The 23,074-nt window shown below is 25.8% G+C and overlaps 1 protein-coding gene across 1 annotated transcript in view; it reads right to left on the reverse strand.

Moving 5' to 3' along the window:
- The window catches only part of LOC132941294 (uncharacterized), a 129,699-nt gene that overhangs the window by 102,306 nt on the left and 4,319 nt on the right, over positions 1-23,074 (reverse strand). Inside the window, exons 2-3 of the mRNA XM_061009287.1 lie at positions 17,852-17,914; positions 5,197-5,514 (exon numbers count right to left, since the gene is read on the reverse strand). Coding sequence (XP_060865270.1) covers positions 5,197-5,487 — 291 coding nt within the window. The 5' untranslated portion in view covers positions 5,488-5,514; positions 17,852-17,914. The remainder of the gene's footprint in view (positions 1-5,196; positions 5,515-17,851; positions 17,915-23,074) is intronic.

Raw genomic sequence — 23,074 nt, forward strand, 5'->3', positions numbered from 1 at the left:
TGATAAGCAGATTACATATTTGTATTTAAATGTCGATACATATTATATAAATAGAAATTCAAACGAGAAGTTATACATTATTAAACTTTTTATGTACGAAGGATAATAGCCTACGATAATAGGTTTAAGTAGGAGCAGCGATAGTTTTAAAATGATTATAATTATTAATATTACATCAAAACTTGTAAAAATTATCTGAGTTTAAAGTATTAGACAAATATTGCATGATACAATATTTTATATTTGATGCAAAATCACTATCAAGGATTGTTTATCTTTCTATGACGTCTAATACTATTTAAAAAATTCTTCATTTGAATTTTGATTTAGATACTTAAATATATCTTCAATAAAATCATCTGCTCAACAATTAACAGTTAAATAGAATATCTATTTCTCATTCCAAAAAATAATAAGCCTATTATTAAATATATACGTATTCGTTTATATCTGATGATTTGCTAATTAATATGTTTATATTTTTTTTCATTAATATGTATTATTTATAAAATTTAAAGACATATCATGTATTACGATTTATAGTTGAATTAGGAGAGATAAAAAAGAAGTCAATTTAATTATTTGATTGTTTTTTTCGTAGATATCGTTAGAACCATGTTTGAAATATGTTTATATTTTTGTTGCTAAAACTATTATTTTCATGTTTCTAGAAACTATAAAAAAAAATACTGTGATGCGTGACGATAATATATTTACTTTTAAAATACAAGTCTAACGTTTTATTACTTTTTTTATAGTGTGTATTATTTATATAACTCATTCAAAATAAATATATTCTGGGATTTGTTTCGAAAACATGAAAGTGTAATAACAACTAGGTACAAATTATTTTACAGAAAAACACTTATAAATTATTAAAGGACTAAAATGTAATATTTTAAATTAGAATTAGCCATAATAACCAACAAGTACATACCTACTATATAATGTATAGTAGGTGACATGATATTATATACATGAAAATATTTATAATATTGTAACTATAGATATAATATTGTATAGTATTATTATACTGCGACTAAGATAATAAACAAAGTATTATAAATAATTCAATAGCAATTAATAAACTGAATTAGCTAATGGATATAAAACAACATTGGAATAATGAAAACAAACTGCAGTATATTTAAGTAGTTGTAGTACTCGAATCCAGAATACAGTCAATTTGAAAAAGCTAAAAGATAATATAAGCTTTTTTTTTGATTACTCAGTTGGAATCTTTTATTCTTTTATAAATACTATTAAGTATAAATTCTAATAAAGGACCTTTATAAAGACTGTATTATTGTAAAGGTATATGGTAGAAATGTATAGAAATAATAAACTATTTTATACACGGTTAGTAAAACTTTATAAACGTAACCTAAATTATATTAAAATTAATAGAACGTTATTAATAGTGTATAACATATCATTTCTTTTCATCGGTGTATATCGTACAAAATTACCTACAGAGACAAATAAATACAAAAATGTATATATTAAAAAATAAATGCTTGTACTCAGTTTAAATGGTTGGTTAAATACTACCTACAGTATGAAATATAAAATATAAACTGAATTAATCATATTGTAACAAAATCGTCGAAATTATCAATGACAAACTCATTCGATATTGTATTATCTAATTGGATAGATATTAACATAGTTTGATGATTGAGAGTGGCGCCAAAGTATATATTTACCTATAACAATTGTCGTAGGTGATTTTAGTAGGTAGGGGGTCATCTTAGTCATTATATAGTTATTTTATGAAAATGTATTTAATAGACAACATAAAAACTATACTTGGTGTATGGTAAAGTAATTATAAGAAATAGGTGGCTGTCAAAATTTTATGTGGAGGTGTCTAATGTCATTGGTAAAATTTTGTACTTCGGTGCCACTGATTGGGACCCAACCATTATTTTTATGATGGACGATCCTTATACCTCTGTTAATGGCCAAATTTCCCTGACAGTGTGATAAATTTATCGTGCTTGGAATCTCCCGTGGGGATCACTACGATGTAAACCGCAGACATGAAACGATGGGAAAATTCGTTCGTCGGAGGGGTTATATGGAATATAAGCAAAAAGGGGTCACAGTGAACAGGAAAGTAATATAGGCTTACACAATAACGCGTGGGTGAAAATCAAGACTACGTTCATGTGAATAATTTATCGAACGTCCTTCTACCGGAATTATTCAAACAGGTATGCACCCGTACTTCGTTCTTTACATTCGTATTATTGTGATGTCATAATTTCTATAACTAATATAATCTAAGCATTCCACCTGCATAAATAGGTTCAGATATTCCTTCCAAATAAATTATATACATTATGTACTTTAGAAGTTGTCTGAAAAATTAATGATTCATTATAAAAAAAAATGTATTCAAACGGAAAATCAAATTAATTTATCACAGTAAGCATATATACATTACTTTAATGAATATGCTAAAAATGCATTTTTAAGAAATATAACTGAATAGGTACCTACTAAGTATACACACAATAAAGCTTATCGATCTTAAACTATATTTTAATCTCAACAGAAAAATGACAATAGTGATAAAAGTAAAATAAATAACAAACTATGTATACACTTATGAAAATATATTTAGTTTGAAAGTATTATTATACCTAGCATAACTAGAAAAATACAATGACATTAATAATAAATCAGATTTACAAAAATAAATTTTTGTTATTTTTATATCATCCAACAAATTCATAAACATACGAATCGAACATAGTCTTATCTATAAGTATTTTTAAATAATTTTTTTTGCGTAGCACAGAAACAGATGACGATTTTTCGTAAATAAAATTTTATTGTAAATTTATTAATAAATTTAACCAGCAAAAATGTTAACTGTAAATTAATAGTATAATTTGTTTTTATTGGGTTATTAAAGTTTACAATCTATATTCATATTCCTATACTATAAGCAAATGTAGCGTAAAATAATAGGACCCGACCAGAGAATTGTATGTGCCCGCCGTCCAGTGACACTATTCAAACTTCGGGCATTTATGGAAATTTGTTTTTAATTTTAATTAGATGATATGATAAAAAAATGATCGTGACATAGCATAGCCAATTTTTTTAAATATTATATCCTATTTTTATGTGAAGGATTGTCTAATTATGTATAAAAGCAAGATTAGAAATAAGGGGAGTCCAATGGTTGAGTTTATATTTTTGTTATTTCGTATAGGTATAGGTATACTATGTAAGCATAAGAAGTATTTGAGACTGAGTTCGTGGTTTAACGTGTTGTTTCTATAACTTTATAACTTACTAAGTATCAAGAACTAAGAAGTGTTGGTTGTAACTATCAATCGAAGATAGAAAACATTGAACTGTTTATTTAGAAAAATTAATAATTATGAAGTTGTATATTATATCTAAACTACATTATAGTAATAAATAATAATTGTCGTGAAGCCTGGCAACATTAGCTGTTTGTTTTTTGTCTGTAGGGGAGGAACTGTTAGTTAGTAAACACGTGTGTTTTTGGTTTGGCAGATTTTTTAGTGGGCACCCGTGGGTATCTGCCATGCCCGGGTGGGGAATGGCGGCACTTCTCTCCTGACACCATGACTTGCCCGAAGAAAAAATGCCGCCCATGAACCGAGGTTTGAACCAGCCCTGGTGTGCGTCACAACCAACACCTTAGCCCGCTCGGCAACTCCGTCCCATAATTGCCTTTTATATAATATAATATGTATACATATGTAATATAAATATGTATGTATGTTTGTGTATTATAGTTCATATTCAATCAATAACAACTATTGTGTTCAATCTTAATTCTTAAGATCTGTTAACAGCAATTATCCGTTCTCTTCTTTCCTGTCATTCGCTTTTCTTTTAACTTCTTCGTATATTTTTCATCCTTGATTCTTTACAATATTTTGTTAGAGGTACTTTGTATATTTAATTATTATTATTTTTATTAATATTGTTTTTTTATCGTTTAAAAGTTTTATTACGTAAACCTCTTGCAAACTGTAAATTATGGGTGGTAGGTAGTTAAGTACTTAAGTTTTTAAAAAAGAAAAATGTTTACATAACTTTAAAATGTAAACTTGATTTGTTCAGTATAGCTTATAGCTTTAAATTAATGATATATTATAAACTTTAATCGATATTGATATGAAAAAGACTTATTGTGAAACCTCTAAACAAAGCTGAAATGAATACAAATACTGATTGGCAACTACCTTCGTTGTTCCAAACATTATTTTATCCTGTCATTAATTTTTGAATGTTAAATCTTTGATAAAATATTCTACAATAACAAATATTTAGATATAAAAACACTATTTATACAATAATAATACATTTCATAACACAGAACATTAAAATATATAAATGAATTCCATGATGAAATATATTATGTTATATTTTTTAAATAGATTATATTTCTGATTGTTTCCATGGAGCCATACAGGTATAAAATATATTCAACTAACAATCAATCAAATCTACAGTATATTGTATAAATTGAGAAATATATAATACATAATAAATATTATATATTACAATGTGGCTTAAATATTTGATAAATAAAAACTTAAGATATGTTTTTATGACAAAAATAAACATACCCCTAGTTTACACATTGTATATAATGTATATTGAATGACATCATAAAGTGCACAAAAGTAAAGTATACTAAAATAACATTTTTATACCAACCTAATAAGATGTTGAAAAATATTTTTTCAGAAATTCACAGAAGTATGATCCGTACTTGGAACATGTATAGATTTCTAATTTTGTTTACTCAGAAACTTAAATGAGTTATTGATTTTGAAAAAACTAAGAATATTACCGTAAAAACAAAGTACTAAACGGGTCTCCTAGTTATTAAATATGTACGTTAATCGTTCTGCACTACGTAATTTCGTAACTGTTTAATATAGTCAAATCATTGTAATTTATACATAGCCATCATTATACTTACACAAATACACAGACATGGTAACATATTATAATATATTAAATAGGATGGATGGTTATTACAAAAATTAAAATGTAAAATCAAAGGCTTGTAGCGATTTTATCATAATAAGAAACAAACGAATAAAAATGTAGGTTAGGGTATGTAGCCATGTAGGTATTTAAACATTTTCAAAAATAAGTAAGTAATTATATATGAAATGTATATCATCTACTCACTTGTTTACCAGCAAATGATTCGTTCACGCTGAAATGTTCACGGTTGAGTATAGTGAACGTAAAATCCACATAAACGCGCACCGATTCGGAAGCACTCTTCCACACTAGGTACGCTCCTAACATCTTGTCAGTTCGTGAGAATGTAATTGACCATTTTTGATGGCCACAAGCAAATTCCTTGGACGTAACGTCCCGGTCTGGATCACGAGTTACTGATTTGGTCACCACGAATGTAAACACATGGGTCTGAAAACGGTCTGGCAACTTAACCAACCTGTACAAGAGTGCCATGATTGATCGATGATCGCATTACTCAGCCTGTGGACAGAAAAAATAGAAAATAACTCCATTGTTTGTCGATTTACTAGTTAGGTACGTAAAAATAACAAATAATTGTATTGTGTTTTTAATGTCCGTAGTCGACTAACAATTATTAAATAAAAAGTATAGAATAGAATATGACCTATATTATATTTATATCTGTAATAAAAACCAAAATATAGATTTTGAATTATAGTACCTGCCTAAAAATGTTATATTTTTTAATATTGATTTAAAATATACACAAGAACTCATGTCCAATGATAATCTCGGGACTTTTTAATACAAAGTGATAAAAAAATTTATTGGAAAGCTTATTTTCGGGTCGTATGCCCACCACCGTCAACCAACATAAGAAATAGAATATTCACTAAATCTCAATAAATATTACTTTTACTATGCCCCTTATTTAAAAAAATGTAATTGTAATTTATAAAAGTAAGTATATCAATTTTTCTTGATTTTTGAGTCATGATATCAAAAACTTCTTTGAACCAAGAAAAGATTCTAAGAATGCATTGTTTAATTATAAAAGATAAATCACATCAGTAAATTTACTCCTTACTAATATACTCCTTATGATGAATAATATTGTAAATGTAGGAATTTCCGTTCTACGGAACATCAGTTCTATTACGTACTTTTATATCCCAAAAAAATATACTTTTATTAAATTATCTATATTTTATTTAGTATATAATCTTTCTTTAATTAAATATTTTAACTTACTAAATGTAAAAACTAAAAAGAAAACACACATAATTTTAAGCTTAGATTACAGTGCCTACATAAATAATTGGTAAATATTGGAAAATATTAAATGATTAAAAAACAGTATTTATGGCTGTTATATAAAATGTAAGATGTTATCAGGTTTTTCCGTCATACATTTTATTAGTTCAAGCAATGACTGTTAGAATTTCTGATTCAACGTAAAATATATCAAGTTGTATAATCGTTGATTCTCAAAAAAAAGTATGGAAAAAGACAACGAACCAAAAATTATTTAACTATTATCATAAAAAATTAATTTTTTTGGCTTTTATGATAAATGCATGGAAAAATTAAGAAAATTAGTTTTAAAAACAAATTTGTAATTTTAAATTACACTTCATTTTAAACTTAAACATTTTAAAAATAGATTAATATTTTTAAGATCGACATTTTTTATTCAATATAATCAACATACGTAACATTAAAATTTTAAATCAGTCACATATATTGAAACGCCTTTAGAAATCTATGTATTCCTCTTCTGTATTTATTTTACCAAAACTTCATGTTGTTACGAAATAAAATGTTCCATGTTGAACAATGAAACTGAAAATGTAGACTAATAAAATATTAATGACCAGACAAGATTGAAAATTTTATAGTGTTTGGACCGTCTCTTTAATCCTCTAAAGTTCTTGAACTTTTAACAAGTTTTTATGATAATATTTTTTAAGCAAATACATCCTTTTTAAGTTCATTTTGTTCTCATAAATATTTTATGTTTAATTTATAAAATAATAATTAGTTGATTAAAAAAAAAAAAATCATTAATATATTTTGAGTACGATAAAACAATTATAAAAATGCGCATTGTTTAGCAAAAATATGATTGTATCAGGAAAATACAAAATATTTTCCATTAATCACATGGTTTTATTTTTCAATAAAACATTTGTTTTTATTGTAACATCGTGGAAACAATAATATGATACACAGTGGTTTTTTTTTTTAGTTGAGTTTAACTTTAGCCTTGATATTTGATATAATTATTTTTCTTGTTTACATTTCTGACACTTAGTAATCCAAAAATACGATCTATATGAAACCATATAACAAATGAGCATTATAGAGAGTATAAGAAATAGTTTTTAACCCTCTTCCTTAGCTGAACTTACAGATGAAACTCGTGGGTTCTTTTTGAACAAAATAAATTACTAAATTATTTATTATTTATTATGTATAGTGTATAACTATTATTATTACAGTAAGAATATTAATTGTTTTCTATGAGTAATAAGCCATTTAATAAATAAATAATAATAAAAAAAAATTATTGTGATAAAAGAAAACGACGTGGCTGGTCGTAAAGTCGAAGAAATACAAAACGCAATGCGTAGTAATATAATATATAATAAATAACAATGATAATATTTTGACATATAGTGGTATATATCTATAAGGTTACTCACGTGACACGGTTACACGCATACAGAAGTGAACACGCGCAAATATTGTATAGAGGTACGCGCGATGACTTTGCGATGGGCGATTTGCGAGGATATAATATTATTATGGTGATAAACTGTGTTTGCGTACCATATAATGAGGTATGACCTAGACGTCTGGAAATAAAAATAATTCGTATCAGCGGCTCTTCGTTATTGCTCTCAACTGTATATGACATATAGGTACTAAACATTGAACATTCAGAAATTCTCTTTCCGGCCACCTCGATTACCCGACTACCTTATTTTTCATCTAGAGTACATTATTGGATTACATATTTGATGGTCCCTTAAATGCATGTATACATAGCAGCTATAGCTCCGGCTGAATCCTTTCATGTCCTTGTTAAATGACAGTCGAGCGTATCATGGACAGATGATGCAGATGCTGGAAGTGATTGGTCCATTTGTGCAGCGAAATCAAGTCGTCACATTGACTGATCTCGACATGTATACGATAAACCAGATTGTGTAGTCATTGGTGAGACACTTTTGGAAGACTACTGTTTCAAGTTGTTTGTATATATAATATAAAATATTATATTACTATAGTAAAAACTAAAAACATCATCTAAAATATGCGTGATTTAATCGCGTAATACTCTCAAATTTGTTGACAAACGTCTCATAAATAATACGGTAACATAATACATTTCCCTGTCAGCGGTTGGCTTGTATATTTTTATTGGGTGATTTTTGTTGGGTTAGTGGGTAAAAGAGAGGTCTATGCCAACGCCCGCCCGTATGATAAATAATATTTAAATTAGAAATTATGAAATTAGTACTTATAGTTTAATATTCTTTTGCCTATGGTATTGCTACAGTAAGGCTTACATGGTAATATTGGTATACATAATACAAACATGTAAATGCAGATGGTTCTAGTGTTAATATTTACACAAACAGTTATCATGCGATAGTGCACCGACACACATATGACATTATCCTCTCTAGTTTCTCTGGATTTCGTGACGATAAAATAAACAATTTTATTTTCATAGAGTATACCTAAAAACAGTATTACTTTTCTGCACTGCAGCCCGTGATCTGTATCTTATATCGTGTCACTCTACGTCTCTACCTATCGATTACCTAATATTAATTGTATGGCTTATAACACACTCATAAAATTGTGAAATTAAGTTAACAGACTAGGTACGTAATATTATTATAAAATCACACACATTATGGCACCGGAGCCAATAAACAACTCACCGATGGACACAAATTCACAAACATAATTCAATGAAAATTCTTCCACCTCTACTTATGAATCCAAACAATATAACATTAAGTTATCACCTCCAATCATCGTCAAAGACGTACATATTAAGGACTTAATTTTACTAAAATCTAAATGTATAGCAAAACAGTTGGTTATCTAGAATTTTTCTCAAAATTTCTAAAAAAAATATAGAAGTTCAAACAAACTCCTCTAATAACTACTATTTAAATAAATAAATATTTGTTATAATTACCCAATGTTAAACTGCATTCAATCACAAAATGAAATTAATATTTCGTGATGTTATAGGAAACCTACATCCCTCGCTAATTAGAATTAACTACAATAATAATATAAAATAGTCAATAATAATTGGAATAGGAATATATAATATATTTTAACAAAGTGTCGTTGATGGGTGTCTCATTATTTAATTATTTAAGTTACTGCGGTGCTAAACCTCAAATATGAACCTCAAAATCATATAAGTTTATTGTAGTTATTATGTGGATTCTGTATTTCCTATTTTATTTATAGTACCTATAAATATATTATGTATATATATTTACACATCATATTTTTTCGTAATCCAGCCCCCTTTTTTTATTTTAAGTGCGTAACTAATAAGAAATACAATTGATGAAGTCAAGTGTCAACACAATATAATTGCAATAAACCAACTATTTTATAAACTTGCAAACGTACGTGTATGTTGTGTTGTGTTGTGTGTATTATTGTTATTATTATTATTATTATTATTTATGCCATAACAATGCGACCACGAAAAACGAACACACAACACGTGTGTGTTAGTAATTCGATATTAAAATATATATCTTACTATTTTCATTTTTATCTATTATTATGTAAAAAGTAAAGTAGTATAGCAAATAATTTCAGAGTGCTCATTATTACACTACTATAATTAATTAGGTAAGAACATTATATCGGTTGAATAATCAGTTTTTAATTTGTATCAATCTTTCAAAATAATATCCTTCATCATAACACGAAAATAGATTTAAATTTATTAAAAAAGATACCTTGCAATACAATCATAATATATTATATAAACATTTTTTTTAGTATTATAGGTTTTTAAATAAATTAAATTGCTCCATACAATCCGAAAAAATCACATAAGAAATTGTTTATCTAAAATAAAGTTAATATTATAAATATTATAAATATATTATAACTAACAGATACATTTCATATTAAATTAAATGTAAGTACTATAATAATAATATGAAGTCGGCACAATTAATTAAAGTATATAATTTTCATTAATTTATAAGCTATAAATATTAGACAAAATATATAATATCTATATCATATTATAGTGAACAATTATAATAAAATAATAATGACATTTTTCGTGATAAACGGTTTTTAAGTAGGTACCTAACCTAAGTACCTACCTACAACCTACCTATCTGAAAGTGTAAGAAATGGTGCAACACGCAACTATTTGAAAGTTGTGTATAAGAAGGAAATACGGTAAGTACTCCATTTCATTCATCAAAACATTCGAAACAACAACGGCATTTGAACTCATGCCACTGACACTTTACTTAAGCCCTACTTGTATGATATTGGCATACATACAAGGTATACGCGTATACCGTATACGTATTACCTCTGGCTAAAAAATAATAAAATTTAAAATATTTTATAATTTAATATTTACTCGAAATGATAGATCGTCATAAATGTATGAGAATTGATAAATAATTAAATATTTATGTAGGTATATAGTATAATATTATTATAATTACTAATTGTTTAATATAATGGACCTTACTGATGGATCTAATTTAAATTGCACTATTTCTATGCATAATATACTTAAAATATTTATTCTATAATAATTAATAACTAATAATTTACATTCAAATTGTTTTTGTATTTATACATATTAATATATTATTATATGGTATCTTATGTATTGTAATCATTAATCTGTATACCTACCTACTAACAAAGTTAATATATAATTTTTTTAGAAGTAACACATAAACAGCAACTTTTCCCTTTTTAGTTATTATAATAATATTGTTTTATGATTAAACTAAATCGGTATTAAATCTAAGATAAGTTACGAAATATGGGTTACCTATTTAATAATCGGAACTACGTTTTATAACAACTGTAAAAATAATTTTAACTGACTTTTGATGGACGGACGATTGCCCTGGAAACGTCAGTTTCAGTCGGCGTCAACGGTAAATAATTTCTACTCACCTTAAAAGCAGTAAAAATCATAAAATATATCTACAAGAAAATAAAATTGAAAATTTTCATTATAAAATATTAGGCATAATTAATATCTGTTGAGTAAGCATGATCAACTATCTAGTGTCTACTATTGACTCAGAAATACTTGTATTGGCTAATATTCATATATTCGTTTTAAAGATTTTTTCCGTATTACACTAGTTGTTAGCTGTAATTATTTAAAAAAAAAAAATATTTACTGATATACTACCATATTATATAATATTATAGTATATGTATAATGCATAAAATACGTAAATAAAGATAACAATTTTTAATTAATTTACGTCCAATTTTGATTCCTGCTTCAGTTCAAATTATGTACCTACATTATACACATTATAGATTTGTATAGATTTTAGACTATAGAGACTTTATTATTTACCATTTTATTATGACTACGCTATTTGTCCACGCTGCAAGATAAACTCAAACCGAGTTGAACCCTAGTGGGGACAAATAACATTGGTAACTCTCAAAATTTGAATATTTTAATTTAAAACTTTTTTTATGATCAAATTGACACAAGACATGTACCTGAACACCGTACCATAGGCAGACAATTCACGTAGATGTGATTTGCCCAAAAATAGCGAAGTACACCTGTACCAAGTTTCATCCAAACCGTTTAAGAAATTCAGAAATTCAGAACGCCAATAAGGCAATAATATTAATATATGCGTAGGTATGTCACGGTCCCACCGTTGTGGTACTTCCAAGAAATGCATTAAAATAATAATAATATGGTCCCTATAATATATTACTCTAGACACCGTGATCATGACCACGAGAATAGATAACGACTGGCCAGCTGTTTCAATATTAATTGTGGCGTCTAAAATATGAATAGAATAATAATATTTAATCATTTTAGCGATAGGGATGGAAAAATTACCATACTAAATTAAGTAAAATATCCTCGTAATTATCATTATTTTTTTTTTATCGGAATATAAAGGGACATATTATCATCACAAGCAATCTTCCATTATTTAAAATTAAATTATTTATCTATTTTTTATTATTTTACCAAAGTTCACAAAATTACTCTTATTGATTAATGTTTTCAATAAAGTTGTAATGTAAGTAATATTTCGTCATATACGATTATTTTGATCTTAAACGGATCGCCATTAATATTGTGGTTGGTATTCTTTTAGAAATCCAATTAAAATAGTTATCTGTGTTGATAATCAACTATTGTCTGCACGTCTTTGTTGGAATAAAGAAGCACGGAATTATTTCACATATTTTCAAAAGGTCTTTAATTTGTTTTTTCTTTTTATTAGTTAGAGCATTTTGCAGCAAGTACAGTTTAACAGTGGCACTGTAATTATACTAAAATTAAAACTTATTAGTGAACCAATTTTAACATGATATTAAAAAAAAAAAAACTATAGTAAGTAAATAATTAGTTTAAAAGTACCTAATCACTTTACTTACTGCTGTAAATATTTTTCAAATTATCATTACAATTTCTAGTAATCATCTGTGTTTCCTAACCCACACATACTGAACATACCCATTAAATAAAATATTCAGTCGAAAATACTTACCATCATTTATCTATTATTTACCAAGACAATAAATTGTTAGAATAAGAATGGAACGTATTTAATCTAACAATCAAGCATTACTCCATTAGGCAGTGATTGATAGTTTAATAATTTAAAAGGAAAACAAAATAGGTAGTTATTGAGTACTTTGTTATGTTTACATTATAACAATTATTTTATACAGTGAAAATTAGTATAAATATATGTAACAATATAAGTAATAGAAGCAAATAATATTAAAACGGATTACTTTCATGCAGCGATTTACAACAAAAAAAATATAAAAATAAATTTTATGTAATAAATATGCGTCTTTCCAATCTTGAAAAGGGGTCTTTTATTGGTAAAATTCAAATAATTTAGTTATTTCAATAACTGTTATCTCTTACTTAATTTCTATTTTTAATTATTTTAGATTATTACACAACAAGTTTATTGTATTAATTATGTATACCTACTATAGTATATTATCATGTACTACTGTCAAACACAATCAATTTGAAGTCTGGGTCTACTAAGAAATAAATAATTTAAGCATTACTATAACTAGTTATTAAAATAATAGTGACTTTAAAAAAATTTATATTATTATATTTATAAAATGTATCACACTTCGAGATAATTTATTACACAAAAGCGCTAAAGAAATCGTTAAGATTTAATTATCAATCTCGTTGAATAATTTCAATTGCTATTCATAGTCAAGTATAAAAAAATAAACGTTAACTTTAGATGTGTGTAAGGTATATTATGTAATATATTAAAATATTATGACTATCGTCAGTGTTATCTCCAGGTATAATACTATAGGTTCAACATAGTTCCACACACTATTCAAATTGAATGTTTATGAAACGACTGAATACCAACGATTATGTCGTCGAATGTTGCATTTGTATTAGAATGTAACGAGGATGAAAGTCGAGAAACTGTTGCGCACAGTATACAGGTGAAATCTGCTATGCGGTGGTTGCTAAAAGTCACAAGCAGGCATCCATATCGATTGCCGGAACACGGAAGATAATAAAACTTGTAGGTGGCGTACGACGGTCAATCGATTATGTGCATTGGCAGTTGAGTGGAGGCCAAAAGGACATGGGGTAATCCATCCGACTATATTTATAGTTAAATGACTTTTAAATGCCTAATTAAAAAAAAAACGAACGACATAACACTGTGAAATACGATATAGTTACCTTAACTATATGAACTAGGTACTGTATTAGAATTTTTAATTTTTAATTTAAATGTTAGCTGATAGTGTAGCCGATAAAGTAGTTCTCGATCTTCTCCTGAACAAAGAAAATTTTGTTATACTATTATTGTATCTAAAGCATAAAAGATATTTTTTAACCAAAAAAGTCAAGCTCATGTATAATTAATTAATTTTTAATTTATATACTTTATACTAATATATACTATACATACAATATACCAGCCATTACACTTTATATATTATTATATTATTATATATTTTACTCGTAGAATATTCATAATTGTATTTTATTTCATTATAATATTGTGAACTCAGAAATAATCATAAAATGTATAATTTGCAAAATACGAATCTTAACAGAAGGAAAACATTTTTAATAAATCGTCTCCGGATAGACCATACTAGTTTAACACGCAAGTTACTAATAGCCAAAGAGGAACTTCCCAAGTGCACATCCTGTGGGGTTATATAATCAGTTAAACACATAATAGCAATTAACAGAGTGAAATACATCAATGACCTCAAAAAATATATCATCCCACTCAACATAGACGAAGCATTAGGACCAAATACCAAAACATCACAAATATGATAACCTTCATGAGAAAAACTGACTTATATAATAAAATTTAGCAAACATAACTGTACGAAAATACTACTGTATGTATTGTGTATATTTTATGAACTTAACTATAAATTTATGATTATTATATTATTACGATTGTTAACTTTATATACCTATCCATAGGCCGTAGCTAACATTTATATTATATAATTAGGTACTATAAATTAAAATCAAAAACTAACAACCATTGTTGTTGGCGTTTTTTTAGGTTAATATATGAAAAATAAACATAAACAATGCCTGATCCATTTTGTTCCAAATTAATTTTCATTGAATTTATGAAACATATAAATACTAAAGGTATTTATTTATATCATTGTACTTTTCGTCATTCGTCCTATAAAATATAAAGTCACGTAATTATTGAATGTACTTAAGAAAACATAACTATAAAATGTACCTTTGGATCTTCTACGCGTAACATAACAATTTAGCACTTTTTAAATATATATAATATATGTTTTAAGATTAATATTAAAATGAATGAATCCATATGAGCTTTGAATCAAATTTTTGAAGGTTTGCATCCTAAAAATATGGTTTAAAAGCGCAGTTTAAAAACAATATTGAATTCAATTTTTTTTTTTGCACTTTTACTGTCTGAACTTTTACTGTACTTTACCCATAATATTTTTATTTATACTCTTACACATTATAAAAATAAAATATTTATAACCAAATAGTTTAAATAAAAAATAATAGGTTATAACAATAAATAAATAAACTTTTATTGATACGGAATAAATTATTATTAATGTACGTATAAATGTTGGCATTGTAATGAATAGGTTTATACTGTATGACAAATGCAGTTCGTTAATCTTTTGTCGTAATATATGTAAGTATTCATATGACAGAGCAAATACGTGTCAATCTAAAGCATCAGCATATATTAGAATTCTCTTATTACAAATGTGAAAATGTATAAATAACTATAGGTAATTTATAAAATCAAATATTTTAAGATCAATAATATTACAGGGTTAAGCTGTTCGGCCTATAATGTATAAAGTAGTAGTTATGAAAAAAAAATCAAAAAAGGTGGATAAGTGGATATCGCTCTGCTGTACAGTAGGTTACAAGTAGGTCACTGTAATGGATGGTTTTTTAATTTGAATTCAATGATATAATATCATTGTATAAGAAAAACGATTCTGAGCGAAAACGGTCAGTCAGCCTATGATTTTACCAAGTATATTTGATGATATTATTGTGAATAAAGTAATTTATATGTAACCTATTTACGTGGAGCATTGTTTTAAATTTTCAATCCTTAGCCATAAAAGTTAAAAATTTATAAAAAATTAAATTAAATTTTTAACTTTTATGGCTAAGGATTGAAATTAAATTTTTAACCACAAAATAATTAATAAATTATAAATTTGATAAATGTTGTCAACATCTTAAATTTAAATGCTTATAAAAAAAAATTGTGCCTATGTATTTTTAATATTTTTCAACTGCTATTAGAACGATATATCAGGAGCCTTATATTAAATTTTCACTCTTTTTTATCTCTTTTATTGATATTTATAGAAAAAAAAAACTAAAAAAATTGAAAACTGACAATGTCCGTAAACAGCTCAAAAAAAGTCAAAATATTTTATAAATTTTATGGTGTATAGAAAATGCTAATATAAACATTCAGTGAAATTTTCAAGTATCTACAGTCATTCGTTTTTTAATTACAATAAAATAAGTTTATTGTTACATGAGAAATCGAGTGAATATCAAATGTTGTAAAAATATAAATTTCAGACGCTCATAAAAATGTAATTTAAGTTTCTTGTAGACATTTTTTTTTTGATAAAGGTAGACAAACTTATGAGTAATCTTATATAACATATTCAAATCTTAGATTTAAAAAAAAAAATTTTTATGAATTCTCAACTCAAAATAATTTGCTAATTTTTGTGATTTTTCCGTATTTTGTCAATATTTGAACTTTAAATGCTTATAAATAAAAACCGTGACTAAGGATTTTTAATTTTTTTCATCTGCCTTTGAAACAATAACCTAGGAACCTTCTACTAAATTTTCAAGCTTTTTTAACCAACAAATAACATTTTATTGATATTTATAGAAAAAAAAACTAAAATAAAATGGAAACTGAAAATGTCCGTAAACAGCTCAAAATAAGTCAAAATATTTGGAAAATGTTATGGTGTATAGAAAATGTATATATAAGCATTCAGTCAAAATTTAATGTACCTACGGTAATTTGTTTTAGAGTTGCACCAAAAACCAAAATCGATTTTCTCAAAAACAGATTTTGCGTAAAAATTCCCGTTTTTCCTTTGTTTTTCACGTCGCTTTTGAAAACTACTGGGAAAATTTTACTTTTGACCCCCCATAGTACCAACTAGATTCACTTTCCTATCAGAAAAGTTACTGTTGAAGAAAATCCAAGCACTTTTATTGTCCTAAAAGGTGATGACAGACACAAAAATAAAAAAATAAATAAAAAATTAAATTTAAAAAAAACACACATCATTGTAAAATCAATACATTCATCGCTTCGCTCAGAATCTAAAATCTGTAAAAGAACTAACATTTCTGTAATAAATTTGAAAAATGTAAGATGTGTGTAATTCTAAGATTGTATATAAGTAACTGTTACTTTTCTCACCATTATGATGTATTTTGATCAACTTTATATAGTTTTAAATTGTATCCTTTATATTATGTAATCACGTAATATATTCAAATAATAATTTAATCCAGAATGCGCGTTTAAAAATCAATATTATATAATATTTATTGAATGTTGGAAGAATAATTTGTCTTCTATAACTAGTAGAGTAAATAGTAGATACAGTATTTGACATTTTGATGTAAAGAGTAGTACGGTAGGTACTGCAGTATAGTGCACCACAAATATCAACACTTGAAACTTCACTTATCGTATAGGAAATGTAAATGCTATAAATATAAAAAAAAACTGTTCATTCAAAGTTCAATACATATATACATATTATACATCAATATAATACTTAAATAAAGCAACTACTTCAGATTATGAAATTAAAAAATTGTCATTTGAAATTTAAAATGTTTTATTAGTTTCATCAACAGACGGTGAAAAAATAACAAAAAAAAAATGATATTCTTAAAAACAGCTGGATGAATAATCCTGTATATTTATAGTTATATTATTAAATATTAGGAATCCTATATTATTTGATATTTGAATATTATATTTATTTTATCACTTACCATGCACATTGGTGTTTTTCAATGAACTCGAATTGATTAAAAGTTAACAAGTGTTGTTATCACCTAAAACAAATAACAATAAAATATTATGTTAATACCTAATAAATATTATAATAGACCTGGATATTATTATTATGATTCAAACGACCTACATCAATGATCTCGGAATCATCATCACTTATTTCCTATATATTATATTTCAATAAAAACATCCACTCTACACTTTGTAAAGCTCTTAATGTATTGGGTTTCATCAAGTCAAATATCCAAAATTTTTCCTCTGCTACCTGCCCTTGCACCCTTTATTTAGCCTTGGTTTGATCCATTTTTGAACACGGTTGAGTAGTTTTGCAACTATATCTTGCGAAGGACCAATTAAGATTACAGCGTGTCTAAAACAAATGTTCACCATACATCCCTTCCATTCTTAAAATAGAGTATCCTCCTTATGATTATTCTCTTATCCGTAACACTGTCAAAATTCCTACTCAATCTTTTTGGCTCCTCGACGCCTGTGTCGCAGGTTTCTAATACCCTCAATTTTTTTACCCCTGTTAAAACTCTAGGTCATTTTAACCCCCCCCCACCGGTAAAGTTTTTTATGGGGGAGGTAAAAATATCCGGGGGTAAAAATTGCCTGTTACGCCCGTTCCAACTTTATTTCTTCCCTTTTTAGTGGTTCGTTAGATGCTCCAGATCTAGATGCTCCTGATATCCTTATCTTAATCATCTTTCATGTTCCTTCTTACAACGTTAGAAATCATCAGCTATTCGCAGTACTTACTCATACAACTTATCATGGACACAATAATTATCTCATTCATAAAATGATACGTCTAGCAAACCATTCAAATAATATATATTTTATCAAACTTTAATTTGGTGCTGGGACATTCTTTATCTATTAATACATATTTAATTTATTTAATTATAAACATACCTATATGTTATACTATAAATTCTAAATTAAGTTTTGTATTTTGTATACATATACACCTTATCAAAATATCTATCTAGTTTTAATTACGAAAATATAAAATAAAAACTAAATAAATAATTAGAAAATTAGAGCAATCGGTAGGTACGTTGGTTATTGAAATAACTAGTTTTAACTGCATAATTTATAGTTGAGAACAAGACTAAGTCTGTACAATTTTAGTTGAAAAAGTTCCTTAGAAATGCGGGTTATTTATTATTATCCCTTATCTTTTTAAATACATATATTACCTACCGTAAAAGTGTATTATTTTGTTTATCCCTTAAGCTATAATAATTTAATTGAATATATTATAATAATATGATAAGAACTTTTATTCCAGCGTATTCAATTTTCTTAACATATGGTTATTATTTTATCCTACCTATATAAATAACTGTTTTTCTAAATAATACACCCCAGCTATTTTATTTATACATTAGTTTATGAGGTAGGCACTATAAAAAAATTAACTACATATGTATAAGAAATGTTATAATTATTAAGAGCGTTACGGAGTGGCCGAGCGGACTAAGGCGTCGGTTGTGACGCACACCGTCGCTGGTTCAAACCTCGATACACGGTCGGCATTTTTCTTCGGGCAAGTCACGGTGTCCGGAGAACAAGTGCCGCCATCCCCCACCCGGGTATGGCAGATACCTACGGGTTCCCACTTAAAAATCTGCCAAAACTACACACACATGTTTACACCTACTGTTCCCTCCCCCGCAGATTAAAAACCACCCAATGACCTAAGTTACCACAGGTTAACTAAAACAAAAAAAAAAATTATTAAGAAAACACCTGATTTTCTTTTTTTGTGAAATTTGTTTATAGTTTTATTTTTATTTTTATTTTTGTTTACCAAAAATGTTTAATTACTTTTAAAATTACTTCTTGATTAAGCGAGGTACATATTATACTATCATCAATTAACATTGAAACATTCTTTTTCGAATTTCAGTACCTAACTGATGTTATTTATTTTCTTATAATAAATTTTACTATATATTTTTTATAAAAAGCTGAATATTTTCTTTTTTTAAATTATTTATTGGTAGGTATTGTAAATTTTATCACAAATAAAATACATACTAAATTAAAAAATAATACATATTAATAAAATAGTTAAATATATTGTATAAATGTTATCCATTTATTTTTTTGGGAACGGATTATTTTAATATTATGAAAACTGCTTATAACCTGAGTATTGCAACAAATTATGTAGTATTTATTTCAAAACTTTTTAGTTTTTATTTCAATCAAAAAATATTAAGTTTACCAATAAATTATATCTTGTCTTGAATTGAAAAATAGCAATAAATTTATGAAAAAAATGCTAACAATTTGAGTTCTTGAAATCATAATAACTTTAAGTATGTTATTCAGAAAAAATATAATATAATAATACGTATATCCTATAACATTAATTTTAAAAATATAAGTTTTAACTGTTTATATCTCAATCGTATTTAATATATGATAATTATAAATATTATAAAATATAAATACAGACATGTAACTTTTCACACAAATGTTTAAGAGCTGAAAGCTATATATTATATTATAAAGTCTATTGTATACGTATATGCGGTTACATGGAACGATTATATTGATACATCTTTATCTCTCAGAATAATAAATAATTTCTATGTGACTTATATATCTCTAACTATAAATATTATTATAAAATGAATGCTGTTGCCAAATGGTTTGAAATAAACTAATATATTAATTCCACTCGCTATATAAATATATATATATATATAGTTATCATATTATGAGTATTGAAAATATTATGTTTGTATAGTAGTAATACAGGTTATTTGATTTATATAAATCAAAATTTAAACTAATTAACTTGAATACTTAGGTACCAATATTTTAATAACATATGAATTTAAATGAAAGAAATGTAAGAAATCGTTTATTTTACACTTACATTAAATGTAATTGAATTTGTTATGATCCTCGACGTCTTCGTTAGAATGTTTATCTATACCCAGGCCCCTATTTAGGGGGGGGGCAGGGTGGGCCATTGCCCCTCCTGGTGGAACTTAGGGAGTGGTAAATTTTCATGAACTTTTTTTTATTATTAAGCCAACATAATTATAACTTTGAAATTATGTAAAATGTTTTTTCCTTATGTATTGTGATTTGGTGGAGGTTTCTCCAAAGTTTATTTTAGGATGATATTCTCTCAAATCAATTTTTATATTAACAATAATAATTCCTTGGATAACTGATCACGGCATGATTGCAGCCCGTGGCTAGCGTTGTTGTAAATAAGTAAAACACAACATAATAATAAGAATGTTTATTTTACTATTATGTAATACGTCTTAATTATTAATAAAATTCAATTAAAATAAATACTTTTTTTCAGTTTATAATTTATTTTTATAATAAGAGTATAAACTATAACTAGTTGGATGCCAAAGGTACTAGATTCTTTCAAATTAATATGTGCAATGATTTTTTTTCTAATAAGATAAAAAAATTTAACGCTAATAAATAAATCATTGTAATATTGTATTCATTTTTATTTTACTATTTTTACTTATACTTTTTTTATAAAAACTATAATATTTTTATTTAACATTGGTTTTCCTAGAGATTTAAGAGATAACTAATAAATTAAAAAATATGAAATATTGGAAGGAATGTAGTTTAGCTGCAAATCGATTTTCGTGAATTTTTTTCTTCAAAATTTGTGTTTTCCATGCTTAATGATGGAAAAAGCCTGTCAAATTTTCTGTAGAAGTTATAATATTAAAAAAACTTTAAAACCTTAAAATCTTATTATTAAAATACCAAAAATTATATTTTTGATTTTTTTTTTGGAAATAGTGAGTTTTTTATCCTTATCATTTTGGTGAAATCAGAAATTACCTATTGTACTTATCGTATATTATATTGTTAATTATTAATAAAAAAATGTAATAAAAAAAAAACCCCGACAAAGGTTTCCAAAAAAAAATTTTCAAAATCTAACCACATTTATGAGTCATAAATTATGACCCAAAATAATAAGTACCTTACATTTTAAGAAATAACTTTTTAGGGGGTGGAAAAATATTTTGCCCCGGGGCGCAAAATGTTTAAATATGGCCCTGTTTATATCTAACCATTATTCTCATTTGAAATCTAAAAATACAATAAACACTCAACATGCGTATAAAATACGTATAGAATAGCTTTAAATAATATTTATATGTAACTTATTTATATTCATATTTTCTTATTATAAAAAGTAAAAACTATCCACGATTCCTGCACTATTTCATTTTATATTATATAAATTATATAAATAGTATTATTCTAATTATAGATATTCACATTGACAGCATTCATCCTTTATAAGTTAACAATGTATGTATACGACGAAAACATCACTTAAATAAATATATTATATTGATTACAAATTGGTGTCTAATAATTAAAAATAACGATCATTACTATGTTTCTTTGAATAATCTAGATGAAAACAATAATTTATATCTTCATTTTAGTATATAAAACAATCTAATATCAAATTTTAATTCAATTATATAAAATAATATTACAAAAAAAAAAATCATTGTCACTAAAAAAAACTATAATATGACGCATATCTAAGCACTAAGTTTTGTATTTTACTCAACATCTTTAACATCGTATTTCATTTTATTTATTTCAATGAATAAGAAGTATGCCTGAGGGAATACCCTGGAAGATAACCACTTACGAAACAATGCTGAAAATCATTGAATAGAAACAAAATCTAGATTTCATTCAAAGTAATAAAAATAGAAAAACAAAACTTTTTATTTGAACAAAATAGAAAAATAATCAAGAATATTATAACATGCTACTTCTCTTTCAATGTACGATGATGTAGGTATGGACATTTTGATTTACAATTAATTATTAATGTATGGTAAATTAGTTTTTAAAATAAAAATATTAATACATTCAACTAATCATTATAAATATAATTTGTGTTATCAATAATATAATATAGGCAATGCATAAAAATGTGATAACATAAAATTGTCTGATGTTCGTATTATTTTGATTTTTTTATCTAAAAATAAAATTGATAATGCAATTGATGCAGGGTTTTAAATACAGGGTTAAATGAGTGGATTATATTAAAAACAATTCACTTGAATGTATAGGGTATCTTAATAAATGGAGAAATTTATATACAGTATTAAATAATGTATTATACACTTTTCTATTAACACATTATATTATAGGTA

Source organism: Metopolophium dirhodum, chromosome 3 (genome assembly GCF_019925205.1).
Source record: "Metopolophium dirhodum isolate CAU chromosome 3, ASM1992520v1, whole genome shotgun sequence".
NCBI classification, from domain to species: Eukaryota; Metazoa; Arthropoda; class Insecta; order Hemiptera; family Aphididae; genus Metopolophium; species Metopolophium dirhodum.